Source organism: Carya illinoinensis, chromosome 13 (genome assembly GCF_018687715.1).
Source record: "Carya illinoinensis cultivar Pawnee chromosome 13, C.illinoinensisPawnee_v1, whole genome shotgun sequence".
Taxonomy (NCBI): Eukaryota; Viridiplantae; Streptophyta; class Magnoliopsida; order Fagales; family Juglandaceae; genus Carya; species Carya illinoinensis.
In genome coordinates, this window is record NC_056764.1 from 3448201 (window position 1) to 3471583 (window position 23383).

The following is a 23383-nucleotide window of genomic DNA, read 5'->3' on the forward strand; positions in this document are numbered from 1 at the left end:
AGCTGGCTCATGCCCCCATTACTTTATGTAACAGATTTGCTTCTTTTAACTTACAGGCAGATTTTGTTCTAGATTGGAATAGAGACAACCATCGTGAGATGGTTGAGACACATTTGGCCGACAAGTATAATACATATCATTATGCATTACACAAAGTGTATTTAAAATATGCTTCACATGAAGAGGCCCTACGTGGTGGGACGGACAAGGTGGAGAAAGCTGTATGGGAAAAGCTATGTGAACGGTGGGCAAGTGCAGCTTTCAAGGTATATCCTGTGGACATTACCGTTGGGCTTTGTATAGACCTTTATAACAAGATTTCTCAAAATTCTGTTATTTATTGTAGCAACATAGCTGAAGGCACCTCCCATTTAATTAGGTTTCATATTCCTGTTTTGATCAAACATGTTAAATAATATATCCATATGTAATTTATAAAGGGGCATTAATAAATTGGATCCGTATGCAGGAGAAATCCAGGAGGAACAGTTCAAACAGGCAGAAACTAAAGGTCAAACACACCGGTGGCCGAAAATCCTTCATACGGATACTTGAGGAAAAGGTTTGTCATATGCATATGGTATAATATAAGTCAGATTATGGGTATATCAGACAATAAAGTTACTGATAACATTCATGTTTCAGCGGGAGAAAGCTTCTAATATGGTAGAATTCTACAAGGAAACACATTGGTCAACACGGAAGGGTAAATGGATCAATGCAGCGACCGAACACAATTACGTAAGAGTGTTACATTTAATTTTATATCTTTTAACAGGTTTGAAGCTAACTTTAACAACCCCCAGATATTAATGGTTGATAACATTTTCAGAATCTGATGATTGAAAGGTTAGCTGAAAAAGATACTGAAGACGATGTAGAAGAAGCTGCTGACACAGTCTTCAAAGAAGTTTTGGGAAACAGACCTGGGTATGCAGTAGGCTTAGGGCACATGGTGATTCCAGACCCCTCTCCTTCAATGAAGAACAGTAGGGCATTTATCCGGCTATCGGAGGAGAATGAACGGAACAAAAGTGAAGCGGAAATGTATAAGAGCAAACTCAATGCAATGATGGGCGATATTGCGGAGTTGAGAAGGAATTTTTCAGAGCATGAGAAGGTCTTAATGAGCTATAGGAGCACTGATCAGCAACTTAATGGTAGTGAGTCTCATGGAGAGACTCAGCGAGATGCGTAGGCATCTCACTTGATATCCAGGATTTTTGGCCATTGGAAATATTTTGTGGGACTGCTAATTTTTTGTGGGTTGTTTATAACATTTGTAACAACCCAATGGCCAAAGACTATAGTTAATCACATGTATTTTGGTACTTTAGTATTATAGTTAGGGTGCATATCTATTAATAGTGCAGGAAATGTAAAGCTGAAGGGTTAGGCTTTTTGAGTTGTAGCTATGTTGTTGTTATGCAAGGGTAAGTTCTCTCTCTCTCATATAGTAAAGATATGATTAATTGCTCCAAATCAGATTTGATTAAATTGACAGAAAAACTCCAAATCAGAAGGCTGATTTAACTGTTTTCAACATTGCAGGTTAGAAGAATACTGTCCATCTATTTCAGTCATCATATTTGTCATGGAAAGTAGATGCAGGGTTTGCTCATCTGATGATATACATTTTCAGAGCGGGAGGTAATTAGCTGGGCTGTAATTTGGGTATGTTTTTTTCTATATTTCTACACACTTATTTGCTATTTTCTCACTAATATCCATCGAAAGCACCCAGTAATCTGTTTGAGGTTTGATTTAACAGCCCAAGGGGTTAGTTTATATGATATAGTTAAATATTCACACTCTGGTAGTTAGATAAGATAAGGAAACCCTCTCTTATCTAAGTATGTCGGATATATAAGGAAACCCACTTAAATGGACTACCGTAATCATCTATGTGTGGATAATAATGCCTTCATGTATATCTGGACAAGCTGATTGACCAACACTTTATGGATAGTGCGAAAATAATGTAGCTTTAAATGATTAGATTTTCGTAGTTTTCAGCATATGAATTTTTTGATATAAATATTGGATTGTGCATTTAAATGAGATTTGGTCATAAATTAGAGGAGGGGATATTTGACATATGTATATTGGTTGATGGTAAATTGTTACAACAGATTGTGGGTCATGTGATTAAATGGGATTCGTGTCAGATAGTATATGGGACATTCAAGATACTCTCTAATCTACCAGAGTTATGGGAAGATGATGTTTCCAGTATAAATATGGGTCGGTTGTTTTCTTGCAACACTACAACAATTCCGAATAGCAATTGGGCTGTTCTTAAATAAGGGATATATTTAAGCATGTATTAATGTATTGCAAGCATGTGAATGGCAGACCTGCTATAGCTATGACAACTTGTAGGATATGCATGCAGGAACACAATAGCTTAGTTCTAATGGTAGCTGTACATGCTCATTGAATGATGGTCTTTTGTATGTGCCAACTATAGGTGAATATTTAATTTTCCAAACACAAGCATATTAATCAAGATACAGCTAATCACCTTATTAAATCTGTATATGCTATAAGGGCTAGAGTATAATTATCTAAAAATAAACACAAGGGTATTATCAACGATTAGTATAGTACATTCCCACTCCATGCCATGTCATTCATTAAGAAGTTTACTCTTAGTTTTGCACTTAACTTTTTGTAAATGTTAAGGTAACATTTAGCAAGGACTTTGTGTTCATCAGGAATTCAGATTGTTGTGGAGAGAGATGTCAGCAACATCATACCCACACTACACAAGCTGTATAGATGGACATTCTTCATGTTCACAATAGATGCTGCTGGAGAGAGAGTTGTGTTATCACCTGCTATATGTAACCTGAATTCTGTCTTTCCCTTGTTGTATGCTACAAGTTATGTAATTAGCAGTTTAATATATATGTTGGCATATTTGGTTATTAAATGCTAATTCTAAGGATGTTGGAAGATTATTGATACTTTATGGTATGGATATGATTTTTGCTTAACAGGTTATTAATTATCATTGGTATCAGATTGGTGGGGTTTTTAGTGATTGGTTTTGAAATTGAGCAGATAAATTGGATGCACAACAATCAGGAATGGATTTTACACTGATTTACCCAGCATGTTGATGATTTGGTTCTTTGTGTCAATGATTGTGAATTCTATTCTTTTTTGCAATGATCATTGATAAGGAACAAAAATGTGAGGTAAGGTGGCAGTGTATAAAGGAAACACTTGTTGTGCCCATATATATTTAATTTGCATGGTTAGCTTCGTGGTACAAAGTCTACTGCCCAGGAAATGGAATGTCATGGAAAAAATTAGAGGAGCTATATGGACTCCCAATTAAGATAGACAGCACGAAGGTTGTCATGGCAAAATTCCATTTTCTGCAACAACCGTAATTATTGGACTGATGGCTATTGAAATGGTATCCACGAGTGAAACCAACCGAATTCACTAATAGCCACCACGGAATATTATGACCATATAGCCTATTGTCACCATAAACGATTGGTGCTAAATGGAGTAACAAATGGAAACGAAATTTGTATTTCCGATCATATTCTTCGTGCTAAAAACATAACTTTTAGCCACCCAAATGCAGCTTTTGTGGTAAACTGTTATTGTTCATGAATTATATGCCACCACCCTCTCACGGCATCAATTGGTGGAAACTTCTTAATTCCCACGTAACTGTCATGTTTTTCCGACTTATGTTACTCATGGAAATAACAGGGTAACCCACCACAACTGCAGTGATGCACTATACTGTTGTCACAGCACATGTTCATGGATTATAGAACTTTACCCAGTACCTTAAATGGAGGGGAATAATTATTAGCAATGCTTCACATCACGGCAAATACTTATTTGCAATGAAAGGTTTGTATCAGAATTCCTTCTTTTGACAAAGACGCTGGTAAGTAAATATTATTTATCACTATATCGCCTAATCCCAAACGAGTTATACTCAGGATGAAGTGAGTGGCTAAAACTTTTATACAAGTAGACGAGTGACGGTGGAATTCATGGCTATAGAGGTTTTTCGGACGGCGGCTCTGGTGACAAGTGATGTTCCTGTCACCACAAAGGACTAGATTGAAGAGCATTTTGCCACGAAGGGAAGCAGGTTTCTCCACCCCTGGCTGTCGTGGCAAAAAATGATTTTTTTGCCACCACCTAATGAATTCATGCGAAAAGGTTAGTGCTCATGAATTATATGCCACCAACGAGTCACGAACGGATTTGGTGGGAAAAGTTGTTTTTCTCACATAACCCCCAGATATGGCCACCAAATTGCCTTGTGAAAAAAACCGAAATTTGTTGTAGTGAATTTTCTTCATAAACACTTGAAGGTTGGTACTGGCAGGTAATTAATATGCACAGAGTCTTATCGATCATTTGTTATCAGTAGTTAAGTTACAATTCACAAAATCACAGATCAACTAGAGAAGCACATGAGATTCAACAGTAAAATAAAATTTTTTAAAAAAAAGGTTCGTTTTCATCCTCTTCTTGTCTTCAGATATGTAGTGATTTGGTCCAACCGATTGGCTGTGGCGCAAATGACACTATGTTCTATGCTCAACCGTTTGATTACAACGACTATAAAGATGAATGCATGGATAAGTTTGGAGTCGTCCCTAGGCCCCATTGGGTCACAACCTACTACGGTGGTCAAGTAGGGTCTCTCTCTCTCTCTCTCTCTCTCTCTCTCTCTCTCTCTCTCTCTCTCTCTCTGTGCATGAATTTGTAATGTACATTATAATTCTGTTCCTTGATTGTGAAATTGCAGAATATAAAAATGGTTCTCAAGAAGTTTGGTAGTAACATCATCTTTTCCAACGGCCTTCGTCTTCGTGACCCCTATAGCAGAGCCGGGTAACTTCCAAATACACACACACATCACATGCACATGACCCAAAGAAGAATTTCATAAAAAAATTCACTATTTTTGATATATCCTAATTTTGGGTAATTTAGTTACCATGTATGGCAGCTTGTGCTTATAATTAATAATATTTTTATCTGCTTATTTAGGGTATTGGAAAACATATCAGACAGCATAGTTGCCTTGCATACTAAAGAAGGTACGTACATATATACGTACATGAATTTCACACGATGATTAATTTCAGATAAATCACTTAAAAATCATGAATTGCGTTTCCAATTTTTATTACTGACGAAAAGTTGATTCTGCAAGCAGGATCTCATTTCTTAGACAGAATGCCTTCAACAAAAGATGACCCAGATTGGTTGGTCGCGCAGCGAAAGAAAGAGGCTGAGATCATCAAAGGATGGATTCACAAGTGCCATAAAGATTTGCACATCAGTTCATCCTGATAAAGTACGTACTGGCCGTAGTACGTACGTACTAATATTGGAATACTTACGATCCAATTATGTCAATATATAAGCGTTTTACTAGTTGTCATCTCCACACCAAGTGCTTGTTAATGGAATCTTTAATTCATCCCTTAAAATGAACTTCCAGCTGGTTTCGCCACCAGAACGCGTACGGGACGGGACATGGTAGTGAAACTGAAACTTCAAATTAGAAAATGACTTTATATTAATATACAACAATTCAAGGCCGGTCGGGTCGCATGAAACATCATTAATGTTGTTTCTATGTGCAATTTACGAGTTTTTTTTTTTTTTTTTTGTCAAGATCTCAAATTTGAAGTTGCGGTTGAGTGGAAAAGTTTCTTTCTTTTTTCAAAGTTTTTTTCCTTTTGAGTTGTTAATTTGCAGACAGTTCCTAGGCATCAGTTCCTTCTATCAATCAACCACCTATATGTAACTGTTTCTAATTGATAAGCATGTATGTAATTCTCAAGATCCAAAAGAAGCACTAAAGAATCATTAATCATGATCTCTCTGAAATTGTATACATGGAAACGGCCTGCAACAAAAGAAACCCAGACTGATTGAGCTTACGCGGATAGAAAGAAAGAAGTCGATATCATCAAAGGGTGGATTCAAAACTACAATATATAAAGACTTGATCAAAGGGTAAAAGGCAGTTTGTCGTGCATGCAAGGCATTTGGGTCCCGGATCGGAGCTAGAATTCTGTGTTCATTTTTTGTTTTCTACTTTCCTAGCTTTCCAGTACATTGAGTAGAATGAGGACTTTTGTTGAGATTCCGGCCTGCCACTTCCGCTTGCTTCCTTCAGAATTTTAATGCAATGTTGCTTAAAGAAGAGGAAAAAGAGAGAAAGAAATAAAATAAAATGTAATTTATCCCAGATATCAACACAAGATAAATGGCTGCCCAATGTTCATATTCATGAATAGTATGCGAGTTCCCAACTCACAACAATATGTCAATATCCAAGTCCTTGTTTTTTTATTGAGAAAGATTTCTACAAGTCTAATCAAGTATATAAATTTCGTGCAATTCTTCTTCTTCTCTAAAAAAAAGTAGGCCCAAAACAGCGAGTGTAAAAATAAAATTTGAGAAATGATATTTATAGTTTTAAAATATGTAATTTTTTGTATTTATTTAAAAAAAAAAAGAATAAATATATATGAGATGTAATCTTAAAATATGCAATATCTGTACACTCATTTAAAAAAAAAAAAAAAGAATAAATATACATGAGATCTACATATAAAAAATAATAATAACAATAATTTTAGAAAAACATTCCATCAGTTTCTTTATATTTCCATTCAATGAAAATTGTATTAATCATTCAACGATGAAGTGTCCCATTTTCGGATTGATTTAAAATTTGTAACAATGGCGGAGCCAAGATTTTAGTCATGGTTCAGAGGAACGTACACATGAAGGTGGATAACAAAATTAATTCAATGAATGTTCATTGATAACATAATTTAAGATTTGTACCAATTTTTGGCACCAGGGAGCGTATTAGGGCAAATTGTTGGGAGTTTTACTTATTGTTTACAACTTGATTTCATCTCCATTCTTTTGTATTAATTTTCATATAAATATATATATATATATATATATCATTTTATTTCTCGAAATATTCAATAAGATATATTGTATTTGCGGGTGTCAAGTAAATTCAAATAAAAAGGCAAATAAATAAAGAAATTAGCACAAAACAAAGGAATAAGATATATTGTTCATTTTTGGTTGAAATACTTGAGCTGCTTGTTACCACTTTCATATGACTAGTCTAAATCAATAATATCTGGAAGACAGAAAAAGCTAATCATGTATATTGTTGCTGATACTACTTGGTGCGAGTCTGTATCTTCACATATCCAATGCTCCAAATGAAGCCCAAACGTTTTGATCATCAGAAGATTGTGGATCTCCTATAACAGCATCAATATTAGGTCTTGCTGGTTGATTTCTAACAGGGACCTTCCAAAATGAATCAGAGTTCTGAAAGAATATGTAAAATGCAATAGCCGATGCCAAAAACATTCCTAAAAGTAGTGCATATATCTGCCACTCTGCATGTTTAGACAGAAATCGAGTTAGAACTTTTTTTTGATAAGTCGAGTTAGAACTTAGAAGTGCCATATTCAAAAACATTTAGAGAGAGAGAGAGAGAGAGAGACCTTTCCAATCTGCAGGAACATTTAGCTTAGTCATGACAGCTCCCCATTCAGTAGTAGTAGTAAGCACAACCCTGCAATACATCCCACCCATATAAGATGGAGTAGTAGCCAAAACCAAAAGGGAAAATCGTAAAGCATCCAGACTGATGACAATAGGCTTATTCCAAGAGAGTTTCCGTGGAATATATGTCCTCCAAAATTAGTTATAAACGACTTTATATTGCAATGAAGTCTCTTGATTTTGTTTTGTTTGAGATGAAATGCTATGACCTAAATTAAAAAGAAATAATTAGAAAACTAGGACTATAAGAGAATGACTCAAACCTTCAGAATGAGAAAAACCATTGAAATGCATGACAGTCACCAAACCATAAAATTGACAGAAAAAACTTGACAAAACCATCATGCTTGCCTAGATTTTGTTGTTGACAAAGTGAATGTCATCAAAGACCCTCAAACTTTAGCTTCTCTAGCCAAAGAACTCTGAATCAACTATTCATCCAGATCAATAAAAGAACAAACTAGAGTGATATGTCTTTTTGATGGAAAGACAAAGGGCCCAAGTCATTTGTAATTCACTTGATTATGCTGCAGATATGTTGCTAATTCCATGAAGTTCTTTCCACCACCTCATGATCGTTGCTCTAAGAGACTTGAAGAGTGTAATTTCCTTTAGGTAAGGGACACATAACTACAGAAAATCCTATGGCTACAAAGATAGGGTAAATGGGTATATATACAGATCAGGATTTCTTGTTGATGAGCGCCACAAAGAAATAGATCTAAAGTACTCGCATAACCTACCAGATCTGGACCTGGGAAATTGACACTAAAGAATGGCCGTTTGCAACTTTGTTGTCCTGGCAACACTCAAGTCAACATGGACCTCCAATTTGTCAAAAACTCAATAACATTAACAAACAAAAAAAAATATTGATTGGCACCGGGTGTCCAGGAATAGCACCCAATAATAACATTGACAAAAATTGTATTCAGATTCAACAAAAGTTCAACTGACCAAAATGGGGAAAAAGAAAACAGACAGAAGAACACTACAAGGTCAGATTTTCAGTAAATCCCTTGTTTTTAAAGTAGATATGGCACTAACAGATCATAGAAAAACACATGCGCATGTGCGCACGTGCGCGCATGCACACACACAGAGGGAGGGAGGGAGGGAGGTATAAGATTGATAGCACTCCAGTGAGCTCTAAAGAAGTCCAGGCAGTGTAATTGAAGAACTTTCAGGTAGTAGACAAAAATTGCTCATAACCAAAGCATCAGGACGCAACTGACACAGGTCACCCATAATTGTTTTTTTTCCCAAAAAATGTGCTTCACATTCTTGGTGGAGCAAAGTGTTGGCGTTCTGAATTAGGATGAAGTAACCATATAAAAACCTATGAAGCTTCCTCTCTTTCATTGTGCCTAGTTTAAATCCTGGAAATGAAAAATAAAGGAAAGGATAGACACCCCGAAAAAACAGGAAAAAAGTCCAACATTCTACACGCCAAGCAAAAGTTTTGATACAGAGCCCATTCAAAACTTTAAGCAAATCATTTATCTGTATTAACAATCTATTTGATGGACAAGGAAGAAATTTAGCTGGTTTCTTATTTGATTTCCATCTTATATAGCCCATTGAAAACATTAAGCAGATCATCAAGGGCCATTATACTGATTACTAAGAAGAGGAAACATATGTATATAAATATATAAATTTAGCTCGACAAGTACGGAAGAAACTTCTCCGTCAATATTAAAAAACAAATAATAAAGTTTGATTGGTGGACCTTACCTTTCAGTGGGACAAAACTCGAGTACTGCAATAGATGCACCCAGGTGCAGCCTCTTACTATAGTGACTGACCTCCATTTTCTTTACCTCAGCCACACAGATGTCTCCATCCTTGCTTCCCCTAAAGGAAGATTAACTTATTATATGAAGAAATATCATGAAGTTCTGCAATATAAATCTAAGAATAATTCTATTTAAAAGCCTTTACACCACCCACCATCCATGTGGCATAATTTAATTTAGAAGATAATTTTAAAATTTGAATCTTACAAATCAAATTATACCATGTGGATGGTGTTTGGTGTAAAGGCCTTCAAATAGCACTTCTCTCTAAGAAATAAAGCACCATTTTTCATCCATGAAACACATAGAACTTATATTTCCTCTTTGTACACTTAAAGTACTAGTTGATGATTTGGAATAATTGTACACTTAATCACACACACACACAATACAACAAATGCCCTCAATGATCCCTTCCTACCGGAAGTCCACTGATAAATTATTGCTAACTGCCAAAGCAAAAATATGTTAATGAATACATTCCTCAACAATATCATCATATGACTTTTGAAGTCATGTACGGTATGTGAACATCACTTTCATGATTTCATCATTGAAAAATTATGTTCCTATCAATAGAACCACACAACACAACCACTTCCACCTGATCTAATAGTCAAGAACATTGATAGCTATAAGGTTTGAAGGACATGATAAGCATGTGCTCTCTCATTCTGTATCTTTCCTCTCCTTCAGCTATTTGCTTATTCCTTTTTTTTTTTTTTTTTTTTTTTGTATCCACTATCATCCTCTAATGAAAGAGAATAAAAGTGGTAAGGTTTTGTAAAGAAAGCAATGAATGAAATCGTATTTCTTTCTTAACATATTATGAGTGGTCTAGTTTTTCAATAAAATTGTTCCACATGAATAGTTTCCTGTATGCAATACTATTGATGAAAGTGAATAATTATAGGCAATGTTGAAAGTGCAAACTCATAAAACAGTACAAGTCTACCCTGCAATTAACAGATGCCTAAGCTTAGTTACCAAATAGTTTTTTGTTTTATTTGTGATCAGTAAAAAAATACATGTATATTTGGTAACTAGGCCTGCATCTGTTTTTTTTGTGATCAGTAAAACAAATACATGCATATTTGGTAACTAGGCTTAGGCATCTGTTTATTGTAAGGTTAAATCAAAACTAAACTCAAAAATCAAGTCTAAATTACAAGGTTAAGTGCTTACAAAGCAAGATATTTCCCGTCCAGGCTTGTGGACATTATAGAGGCAGGTTTTCTAAGCAGCCTCTTATGTCCAATTCTATTCCATGTACTTATGTCCCAGACTGCCGTTACACACTTATCACCTGTTCATTTAATACAAGTACACTCTAAGTTGCTGAGATATTAGGATAAAATATTTTGAACTGAAAACATGAGATCATTTACCTTTCTGAACAGTGCAGAATAAAAAAGGTTTTGTTCCATCCCTAGAAAACCGACATAATTCAATATTTTCATCCTGCAGGAAAGGGACTCAAATAAGGCACTATAATATAATCATCTCTGCATAATACTACAACAGGATGTTAAATTTAATAAAGCATACCGAGTTGCGAGTCAAAGTAGTCAAGGGAACGCCATCTTCTGTCTTCCATATTCTTGCTGTACCATCAGTAGATGTTGAAGCTAAAAACTCCGAGTCTAGGCTAGTATATGATAAACAAAAAAGGTTGAGAAATTCAGAATCTAGGCCCAATATATCTCCAACTCCCTTAAAACAAATTAGCCAACAGTTAGAAAGGATAAAAAAAACATTTGTTCATAGACATCAAATTATAAATCTATACCAATAAATGAACTCGGCATCTTCAATTGGTCTCTTAACCATGAGTATTTTGCCTCTCAAGTAACATTTTTAAAGCAAAGAAAAGGGACAAAAATTATCTTTTCCTAGAAATTCTCCTCCATTTATGAATAATTTTCTTTCAAATTTCAAATCCCACACACTTCTCCCTTTAAAAAGAAAAAACTAAATTCCCACACGCTCCTCCCTTTTAAAAATACACGTAAAAGATTAAGGCAAGAGCCTCTTCCAAGAGATTAGTTCGGCAAAACTATCAAGAAGGAAACTGTCCATAAATTTGTAACCCAATCTAACCAAATGCATTATTAATTTGAGCATGTTACGCATGGAAAATTTGTAGTGTCTTGGCACGATTTAACTAACATTAAAAAATATATATTTGACAACCATACAGACGCAATACCAAAACGTATAAGCTTGAGTTACCTGAAGTCCATATCCCGTACAGATTTATGTGCTTTTGGTTCATCTAAAATAACGCGCAAGCTTGGCAACTCAAAGATTCTGAGATGCCCATCCTATATTTGATTGAGATGATATATATGAGAATACAAAAAACATTTCAAAATCAATAGTGCCAGAAAGCATATGATAATGATTGATTGGAATATGAGTCATTTACTCACCACCCCCCCAGTTGCAATTCTAGATCCATCAACACTAAAAGCTATGCATTTTTGTGGACCAACATCTTGGAGAGGAGATAGTTCCTTAGCCAACAGCCTTGCGTCTGATTCTCCACCATAAAACTCAAACAATCTGCATGTCATAAAAAACATTTGTTGAACGAATGGACAGATAGAAAGCCTCAATAAGATCGTATTCAGAGGGTAACAATCATAATTTCTTTCCGCCAGCACAGTTGCAGGAAACAAAAACAAAAACAAATGAAGGGATATCAAAAATTGTGAAAATTAATAACAAAGAGACTCACTTGCAGCCACCCATGGTGGTAGAGCAAACAATGTCTTCCCCGCTGGGATGCACCGCAATTGAAACGAGATCGCCATCCACTTGTTCAAGAACATGGGTGGTCTAAAGGAGGAACAAGAGAAAAACCAACAAACACCAAGTGAGATAAATCTCATAATTATGTTCCTCTGGTTGCTGAGAAAGTAAAGAAAACTGTTATTCAAACGAACATGAGAGCGACACTAATAACGCTTATTAAATAATTTTTAAAAAGCCGAGTTGGAATTAATAAACTCTTAAAACAATTAGCTCGTTTTGGGAACTGCTTCAGTCTAAGACTTAGTTAAAAGCTCCCTATTAAGCAATGAGTTCTGAATTACCCCCAAAAAAATTCAGAAAAACATCGAACACCTGCTTTCCATGCTTCCAGAAACGGAAACTGATTCACAAACTTGAAAACCGTTTAAATTTGGATTTTAGAGAGAGAGAGAAATATATATATATATTTATATACACACACACATACCAGGGGAGAGGACGAGAGAGAAGTGGTCTTGGGATCGAAGGAGAAGATCTCGAGCTGAGAAGGAGCGACATCCCCAAGCCTCGACCTGCCCAGCACCACCAGATTCACTTTATCGGGCCTCCGAATCCACGAACCACACGTAACCGGACCCTTGTTCGACCCGCCACCGTCCATCGATCAAATTTTACAAAATGAAAGGGAGAAACCGTTGACGTTGTGGTTGGAAAACAGAGAGAGAGAAAAAATCAGGATACCGCTCTGAGTCTTTTATTTATTTTTGACAAAATTCAGGTTCAACGTTTTTATAGCAGAAAGGTGCAGAGGCATTCTGTGCAGAGAACGATGCAAACCACGCCTGGATACCCTTTCTATTTGTAACTTGATAACGATTGGGAATATGATTATGGGTGGATCCTGCTTTGGGAAACACCTTAACACCGTCCCAATAACAACGATAAGAAGAGGAACGTCAACTCTTATGCGACTTTGGGGGGTTTTTAGCATATTCCGTACGGATCCCCGCGGCAGAGCTAGAGCTTCGTTGACGTTATCTCCGGTGGCGGTGGACTCAAAAAACTTTATATATTCATTTTTCATACAGTATTATTATATATTTTCATAATTAAAAAATAAAAAATAATATTTATAATATGTGAAATTTGTGAACTTTTAAAACTTTATCTAATATTATTCTTAAAAAATATATCATTATTTTTTGGGTAACTCTACAGCTATCGGTGCTCCCATTAGTATATTTCATGTTCCACATGCATTTTTTTTACATTTTTTAAAAAAATCACAATATTATTAAAAATATTTCTTTAATTATTAAGTAAAATAAATTTTAAAAAAAAATCCAACAGGAGGACTAGCATTTTATTTATTTTTTTTATACTTCAAGCTATATGAGCCGAAATTCCATTGCATTTCTTTATCATCCCTATTGTCAACTTGTGGATGGAGGAGTTTCACCCACAATAAACTAAGACCACGTTTAAATGTTGATGTGATCTTAATTTATATATAAAGTATAATTAAGAAAATAATAAATAATAATAAAATCATATGAAATTAATTCATTTATCAAACACATCTTAGAAAGACCGTTCTTTTCAACTATTTACAATATGCTTACAACCTTGGTGTACGTGTATATTTTTATTTTGGGAGTTACGTGTCTCATCAACTAGCAACGTGGAAAGAACCATATCAATTTATTTACGAAGAGAACGGTTACTGCCATAAAAGTATTATATAAATAATTTTATAAATGATAGTTTTTTTATTTTTTAAATTAGATTTATTTTTATAATAAAAATAATTTTATAATCTGAAAAAAATCACATTAGTTTATAAAATTATTTTTATGTAATCCTTTTATAGTTAAAATATTTCTCAATTAATTTATAATTCTCAATAAAATAATATTTTTTAAATATTTAAAAACATCAAATCAAAACAAAAGTTAAACTTAAATTTAAAAATATATATATTATAATTCATAATTGTAAACAAATTATTAACAAGCATTAGGTCTATATTTTTTGTGCCAAATTGAGTTTTCTTATTTAACATGCCATTGGGTTTTCCCCCCTTAAATTAATTATCTTTCCACTTACAATATAATTCCCAAATTACCCAAAGTTATTGTCTAATATTAAATTTAAAATTTAAATTATAATTTTATAATTTAACAACTGCTAAAGATTAATGAAAACTAGGTGTGTCAATTTTAATGATTGGATTTTAGATGAATGGATAAATTTAAAATAAATGATAGTTTGTGAATAAACTACAAAATTTAGATAGTTGATGCTTATATGAAAATTTAAAATTTAAAATAAAAAGTAAAATTTTACTCTTTTAGCACTTGATGACATTGTGTCTTCGTTCCTTCATAATTTCGAGTAATAATCATTATGATCATCCAGTGGAAGAGAATTTCAATGGGTTTTCAAACAAATCATCCGAAGAATTATCAGTATGAGTTGGTACGTGTACTTATAATCACTGGTGCTCTGGTTTTCTTCCCAGCCGTGGCACGTGTTATGCTCTGGGTGCATTGGTTTATCAGTTTTGTGCAATATTTTCATTGTAATTTACTTCGTGTGCTGTCTTTACTTTTTAAAAAATAAAAATTTAAAAAAAGTATGGTATCTTCATACCTTAGCTAAAAGAGTGGTCTCCCACTCTGCTTAGTAGTGCTTATAGTAGGATTGGTGTTTCATACTCAGCTTAATTAGGATATGGAGATTTGATAACTCTTGAGATATGAAGATTTGGTAACTCTGTCATAGATAGAATTATATTATCTCTTAAATTTAAGTTTTTAGAGATTTTTCGTCTGAACTAGATCATATCAATCACAGAACTGTGTTGAAAAGCTATTATCGTTTATAATTGATTTATTGTTAAGTTAAAGGGCTTTGCTAGATGCAGTCGGCAAATACAGTCGGCATGTAAACGGCTGTACGGAATAAATAAAAAAAAATTATAAAAATAATTTTTTTTTCATAGCTGTACGGAATGAATAAAAAAAAGTTATAAAATAATTTTTTTTTCATATAGGTCCCATATTAATTCCTTTTTTTCAAAGCGACTGCACGCCGACTGCATTTGTCGACTGCAAAAATCATTTCTCTAAGTTAAATTTATATGTCTTTTTTCATGAATGGAATGTGATCCATCATTATAAAAATAAAAATAAAAAATCAATGGTGTAATCACGTTTGGCTTAGAGGGCCATGGCCTAGGGCTGTTCATCCGGGTTTCAATCCGGGAACTCGGATTTATCCGGACCGCAACCCGGATTTCAAATCCGGGCCGAAACCGGCTCATATCATCCCGGGTCAATCCAGGTCGGAACCCGGATTTTATACCCAGGTTCCGGGTTCAACCCGTTTTTTTTTTTCATAAAAATAAAAACCTATATTTTTTTAAGAAAAATCCATGTTGAAAAGCATAAGCATAATTCTCTCTGTTTTTTTTTTTTTAAATAAGCAACATAAGCATAATTCTCTTTTATGTAAAAGCCTATATTTATTATAGAAATTAAAAAAAAAACTATTAAATCATCATTTTTTTAATTTTATAAAAGCCTATATTTTGTGAAATATATAAACTACCATTGTCCAAAATAATAAAATATATAAAAATGAAAAACTTAAATGCATGCAATCCATTACAAATTACATTACATTACAAAATATAAAATTACAAAATGAGTTACATATCAATAACATAGTCTTCAATGTGATTTAATCACACCAAACTAAAACTAGTCCATTCACTGTAGCCACCCAAACGGAAGATGAATCAATGGGTTCATCTCATAAGCTTTTACCAAAGCCCTACAATTCTGTTGTTGAAAAACATAAAAGGAAAGAAGATAAAGAATTAGAAGTAAGGAAAGTGCCTAATGTTCCTTACTTCTAATGCTACACCAACCAAACCATAGTACAAATTACAAAACTTGCAAAGCAACTAACGCTTCCAGTCCTACCAATGCAATCCATGTGTAACCATGACACAACAGTTCGAAAACTTCAACAACCAAGTACTAAGAGAAAATATGAGTCTCCTAGATGAAAAGCAACATGAAAAAAATGGTGACAAAAATCAATCACGACATATCACCAACACTGCAAATTTATCTCACCAAACACTTCAAGAATTTAATAAACCTCCACAATAGCTTTAACAATTAGAATTTTGGAATGCTTTCAGTTTCTATCTTGCAAGCATATACACAAAATTCCAACAATATAGCAGCAAAAAAAGGCAACACCTACCAATTTGCATTCAACAATAAAATTAAAAACTCACCCAACAGAGGATGTATTCAGTTCCTTCTTTGAAAGGGTTATTATTATCATTGACACGTGCCTTGTGGTTTCCAATCTGTGAAAGATTAGAGAATAAGTCATGTAACATCTATAATCAAACATAACCCATGAATAGGAATGTACTGCTTATCATGAAACTTGTGACTGCAACAATTCTTGAGATAAAGCTCAAACTGCTCTTACTGAAGGAGGCCTTCCTCTAGGGGCTCCCATGTATCAGTTATGTCGGTGGATCAATTCAAGTATTCTGGTGAAGGCCAACAATTCTTCTCTGCATGAAAATAAAAGATCCAATTGAAGCATATTTCGACCCAATAAGAAAAACCAAATTGTCTGCTGTATGCAAAAAGTAAATAGAACCTTTATTAACTCCACAATCGTCACGGTCTTGTTAATGGCTCTTCCCATTGCCTTGAAGACAATTTCGCTCGAACCCTTTTCCTCCTACAGAATATATAAATGGACAGAGCAAAGGGGATAAAGTATCAACATACACAAGATTCAGGGAAGAAGGCGAAACTACCTATAACAAAGTAAGCCCTAACAAGGCAAACCTACCAAACACTTTAAATGCTAGCACGACCATTCATAAAAAATAAATAAATAAATAAAGAACAAGAACCGAGATTTCCTTACTGACTCAGATCTAAACAAAATCTCTTCAAATCTATCGAGATTTGTTCAGATTGTAAGGAAAAAAAGGAATAAAGAACAAGAACCGAACCCGAAAAAAAAAAAAAAAAAAAAAAAAAAAAAAAAAAAAAAAAAAAAAAAAAAAAAAAAAAAAAAAACCCACTAAGATAGAAAAAGATAAATCCCAAAAAAACCCTAAAACTTCCATTCGATATTTCACTAGATCTACCAGATCTATCCAAGCAAGAGACCCAGTTCACCAAATCACTAGATCTAACATATTTACATTCATTGTTCACAGATCGGGAGAGAGACTTACCGAAAGGTCACCGGCGATCGAGACAGACACGGCAGTGAAAAAGAGATGGCAGCCAAAATCCTAGGGTTTCGGCACTCGGGTAGACGAAATATGCACATAACAAAGCTAGGGTTCACCGAGAGAGAGAGAGAGAGAGAGAGAGAGAGAGAGAGAGAGAGAGAGAGAGAGAGAGAGAGAGAGAGAGAGAGAGAGAGAGAGGACTTGGGAAGTTGGGAAGACGGGAGATGAGGGCTTTAGAGAGAGATGGTTTTTGAAGTTTTTATACAAATCCGGTTAACCGGGTTATAAAACGGAACCCGGATTTCATACCCGGGTCCGCACCTAATATATCCGGTTTTGCAAATGCGGGGTCCGACCCGGATTTCATCCGAGCCGAAAACTGCAACCGAAAATTCGGTTTTCCGGGTTCCGGACCGGTCCGGATGAATAGTCTCAAATTGGCCTCCTCTTAAGCTTTCAAAAAATATTTAATATTTAAATTTAAATAAATTTGATTAAAAAAACAATATTGATCCCAAAAAATTAGAAAACTTCTTAAAGTCTTTTAAATATATGAAAATCCCATCTAAAATTCTTGAGTCTTCTTAAAATTATGAAAAAAAAAAAAAAAAAAAAATTTCTAAATTTGATTTAAGTCCATAAATTTTGCCTTCAAAATATAAAAATGAGTATACATATCTAACAAACTCAAAAATATACCTCCAAAAATCTAAAAACTTGAAGATAGTTAAAATAAATCAAAATTCGGTTGCTAAATTATAAATTTATAAATCTATATGCGTTCATATATATATATATATATATTTCTTTTATAAAATTAAAAAATCATTCATTTTTTAAAAAAGATTGAAGTGTTTTTTTTTATAAAAAAAAACCTTTGAGCAGTCAATCTTTTACTTAATGAAAATTACATGAACAAAAATATATAGGGTGATTTCTTATTTTATTTGAATTAAAAATTTTAATATGCCCAATTATCGAGTTTGATAATAAAAAAAATTTTTATAAATTGAAAGAAAAAAAAATGAAATTTCATCTATAATGTGTTTTTATAATTAAGAAGTGTATAATATAAACATATACATGCACATTCATGTATGCAAGCATAATCGTCATTGTATACATCCATATAGCCCCCGTGTCAAAAATTATGGTTCTGCCAATCCTTACAATTTTACTTATAATCTTTCAATATTTTTAAATAAATAAAAATTATAAGTATAAAAGAAAGAGTGATTGGGAGAATTTTTTTTATAAGGAAAGAATAATATTATTAAGTAACAGAGATTTAATACAATTTGAAATCTCTTCAATGTCAACTATGACATCTGAAATAGAGAAAGCTTGTATCGCTAGAGTTTGAGCAACACCATTGATCTCTCTTTTAACATACCTACCAGACCAACTAGAAAACCGATGAAGAATTTTGTGCAGATCTTAAATGAGCATGCATTTGCTATCCCATCCTTAATCGGTATCCCTTATGGCCTGACAACACTTAGAGCATTTCCTTCCAGTTCTAAAAACCTAGTATTGCTCAGATGACTAACACAAAAGGAAGAGTAAATTGCGTTGTATTAAAAAAAAATAACAATTATAAATCAAATATACAATATAAAATATAAACAAAATAAAAATAGTAATAAATATAAAGAGTAGGGGTAAGAGAGAAGTAAATACAGTATGTTGACATGATTTAGCCCCACTGCCTACATCCCCGCCTCAAGTTACTCCTTAAAAATTTTCAAATTCACTATTCAACCTCCTTCAGATAGAGATAAAAACCTATTACATCTTTGAACAACACCACTACAAAGGATCCGTGTAGAACACCCTCTACACTTTCAATCACCTTACACGTGGTAATTCAACTATTTCCTATGTAGAACACATTCTACACGCACAAGGGTTATACACACCTTTTTACTGATACAAGAGCTGATAGTGGGTAGGTTATCAGAAAACACTCATCAATGAGTGGAATAAGAACAATACAGTACAAACTATATCTCTCAAAATGAACAAGAATTAAGGCTCAATGTTTAGAGAAGAGAGAATGAAAGTTTTGAATGAATGTTGTATGCTCTTGATGTTGTGAATGTAAAACTCTCAAATGATCTATTTATAGGCATATAAGACTTCACATTCAAATTTAAAAGATTCACATGTCAAAGACAATATCATTCATTTTTTCAAAAAATTTAAATAAAATATTATTCTTTTTCAATTGTCAAATACAACATCATTCATTTTTCAAATACTTCAAATCTAATTTTTTACTTTTGGCATATGACAAAATGAGCACACTTTACTTTTCAAAAAATTCAAAACTAATCTTTTACTTTTTGCATATGACAAAAGGAGCACACTTTATTTTTCAAATTTTTCAAACAAAATCATCTACCTTTTGCATAAGTCAAAAAAAGCATCAATCACTTTTGAAAATATTCAAATAAAACATGCACATGTGAAAGATGACAATCAATCATCTTTAATATTTTCAAAATTCAACCCTTTAATCAAGGTATGCACATGTGAAATATGACAATCAATCACCTTTTAAAATTTTCAAATTTAATTTTCAAAATATTCATGCACATGTGAAAAATGTATTTTAATACTTTATGATAAAATATTAATTTTGAACTTTAGTCCTAATTTCAAATTTTTAAAAGATTTACAACATTACTCTATGACTTTAATGTGAACTTGTTTCCTTCTTGCTCATGTTTATTTTCTTAATGTGCTTGACTTCATTATGTAGACAACTTGAATTTGAGACTTTTTTATTCTTTGAATTCATTTGTTATTATCAAAATCCATGTGTAGATATATAATTATACAAAACTTGAAATATTGGGTTCAACACCCAGATCAAGTCCCAATTGAGCTACTTGGAAAGCAACGCATGATTCTACTAATTGTGATTCTAGATAAAGGGGTTTGTTCATCCTCATGGTAGTTAGCATGTATCCTTCATAGTCCCTTACTATTACTTCAATGCCATAATGCACCTTTGTTTGTTGACAACAGCATCCCAGTTAATTTTGATTACATTCATAGAGAGAACCTTCCACTATAAATATATGCATGAGAAGTGCCAATAGAGGTTAGTGACTTGTGTTGAAGGGATTTAAGATCTCGTAGTCTTGTAGCAACCTGTTTGATCAGAGAGATAGGGGAAGTGAAAACATTTTGAAAAAAAAAAAAAAAAAAAAACTTCTTTTCTCCTCTTCCATAACCTCCAAATAACCATTGCAGCTTCCATCAATTCAATTATGTGAAAATTGTCAAGGAAAAACAACATTGTATCCTTAAAGCTCTGTTTAACCACTCTACATTTCTGTAATCTCATTAAGCATTGGGACCAAACGTCCCTTGCTTACACACAAGACCATAAAGCATGCTCAATTGTCTCATCTAAATCTCTAATTGCTCACAGATTAGGCACATGGGGTTGTCAACCACCTTCCTTCTAAATAGCCTAAGTTTTGTAGGCAATCCATCGTGAAAAGCTTTTCCAGCTTTCTAGATGAAAAGCTTTTCTGCATTAGGCACTTCCAGACCCCACAACACAACCCATTTCTCCATTTTAGAAGATTCACCAGAGAATTGGCCTTGTTCCCTTTTTGCTAATTGTACTTGCATATGGTAGGCTGATTTGACAGTGAACAATCCATTCTCAATACCTCTCCATATTTTTTTTTCATCACTTCCACAAGGACCAATTGGCAAGTTGCAAATAAGATCAACCTCTTTACTTGAGAAAATATCATTAACCATCTGCATATTTCACTGTCTAGTGTCAGGATCTATAAGGTTAGCAACTTGGGCATATGCTAGCAATGAAGAGATTGGACTTTGAATTTTGGAAGAAGTAGGTTTAGGAACCCACTTGTTAGACCAGACCTTGATGGACTTTCCATTTCCAACTCTCCAGATTTGTCCCTTTTCTAACAAAGGTCAACTTCCATAAAATTTCTCCATAAATAAGATAGTTTTTTGCCTAGCTTTGCATGCAAAACATCTCCACTTGGAAAATATTATAAGGTTAGCAACTTGGGCATATGCTAGCAATGAAGAGATTGGACTTTGAATTTTGGAAGAAGTAGGTTTAGGAACCCACTTGTTAGACCAGACCTTGATGGACTTTCCATTTCCAACTCTCCAGATTTGTCCCTTTTCTAACAAAGGTCAACTTCCATAAAATTTCTCCATAAATAAGATAGTTTTTTGCCTAGCTTTGCATGCAAAACATCTCCACTTGGAAAATATTTTAAGGCCACAACTTTTGCAACAAAAGATGAGGGATTTTGCAGCAATCTTTAGAGTTGTTTGGCAAGCATGACAAGATTAAAATGCTCCAAATCTCTAAAGTCAAGACCCCCCAACTTCATTCCTTTTGCCCATTTGACCCCAAGAAATCCAGTGGATCCTCCTTTCTTTTTCCTTTTGCCCCCACCAATATCCCTACATAAGCCTGTTTATCTCCAGCAAAATAGATTTGGGAATTTACACACCCCCATATAGTAAGTAGGTATGGCTTGGATTACTGACTTGAGCAAAATTTCTTTGCCAGATTTGGAAAGGAATTTCAGCTTCCAGTTGCTAATTCGAGCTCTGACTTTGTCCAAAATGCTACTAAAAGAGCCAACTCTAGATCTGCTACCATTGTTGGAAGCCCAAGATATTTTTTATAGGACTACATAGCTTTGATTCCAGCAATACCAATGATGATATCATTTGTAGTAGCCTTGGTATTTGTTGAAAAAAATGGAGGTTTTCTCCTTGTTCCATCTCTAACCAGAAGCCAATTCATAAATATCCAATATTCTTAGCAATATGCTCCACTCCAGTGAGTTGGCTTTATAGAATACCAAAATATTATATGTTAAAAAGAGGTGATTGATATGTAGTTGCCCTCAAGCTAAAGGAATGCCAGTAATGTGCCCAGCATCTTCAGCTTTGTTAAGCAGGTTATAAGAGCTTTAGAACAATGAATGAAAAGATAGGGTGAGAAAGGATCACCCTGTCTAATACTTCGAGATAGTTTGAACTTGATGTAGGGGCACCCATTCATAAGCAGAGAATATGAGACAGTTAACACATGCTTCATAATGATTTCAATCCATATGTTTGCAAAGCCCATTTTCCTCATAACGACCTCAAGAAAAAGTCATTCAATTTTATCATAAGTTTTACTCATGTCAAACTTGAGGGCCACAAAACCATTCATTCCACTGAGCTTGCACTTCATGGTGTGCATGGACTCATATGCCACAATGACATTGTTAGAAATCAGCTTACTAGGAACAACAACACTTTGGGTGGAGGAGTTAATATCAAGGAGAATGCCTTTTAGTCTATTTGCTAGCACTTTAGCAATAATTTTGTATTGTATATTACAAAGGCTTATGGGCCTAAATTCCAAAACTTTGGTGAGTTTGGAAACCTTGGGAATCAAAGCAATGTGTGTATCAGTTAAGTCATCTGCCCATGACTCATTCTTGAAAGCTACAAACACAGCTGCACGTATTCATTTCCCAACTATTTGCCAATGCTTCTCATAAAAGATTGATGGAAAACCATTAGGGCCAAGTGAGCCTAGTCCATTCATTTGAAATATAGCCTTTGTAATCTCTTTATCACTAATATCTTGGAGTAATCTTAGGTTCATATCTGCTATAACAAAAGCCTCAAAAGACTGCAGACAAGCTTCAATTTCAGTAGGTTGTGATGTGGAAAATAAGTCTTTAAAGAAATTTTGAAACATGTCATTTATCTCTTCGGGAGTGTTGGCGTTGTTTCCTTCCCCATTATAGATGCTCTTAATTAGATTAGTCTTCCTTCTTTGATTTGCACACACATGAAAAAATTTAGTGTTCCTGTCACACTCATTTAGCCATTTATGTTTGGCCCTTTGCTTCCATTTTAA

The 23383-nt window shown here is 33.9% G+C and overlaps 1 protein-coding gene across 1 annotated transcript; it reads right to left on the minus strand.

The window, feature by feature from the left end:
• Nucleotides 1–7071: 7071 nt before the first annotated feature.
• On the minus strand, nt 7072–13217 carry LOC122292684 (SEC12-like protein 1). The gene is made up of 10 exons (XM_043101154.1): nt 12652–13217; nt 12148–12248; nt 11840–11972; nt 11640–11731; nt 10956–11055; nt 10796–10868; nt 10593–10713; nt 9346–9465; nt 7548–7618; nt 7072–7439 (listed from the first exon to the last, which is right to left on the minus strand). The coding sequence occupies exons 1-10, from the start codon at nt 12823–12825 to the stop codon at nt 7237–7239; spliced, it is 1188 nt and encodes a 395-aa protein (XP_042957088.1). The 5' UTR covers nt 12826–13217; the 3' UTR covers nt 7072–7236.
• Between the last annotated feature and the right edge of the window lie 10166 nt (nt 13218–23383).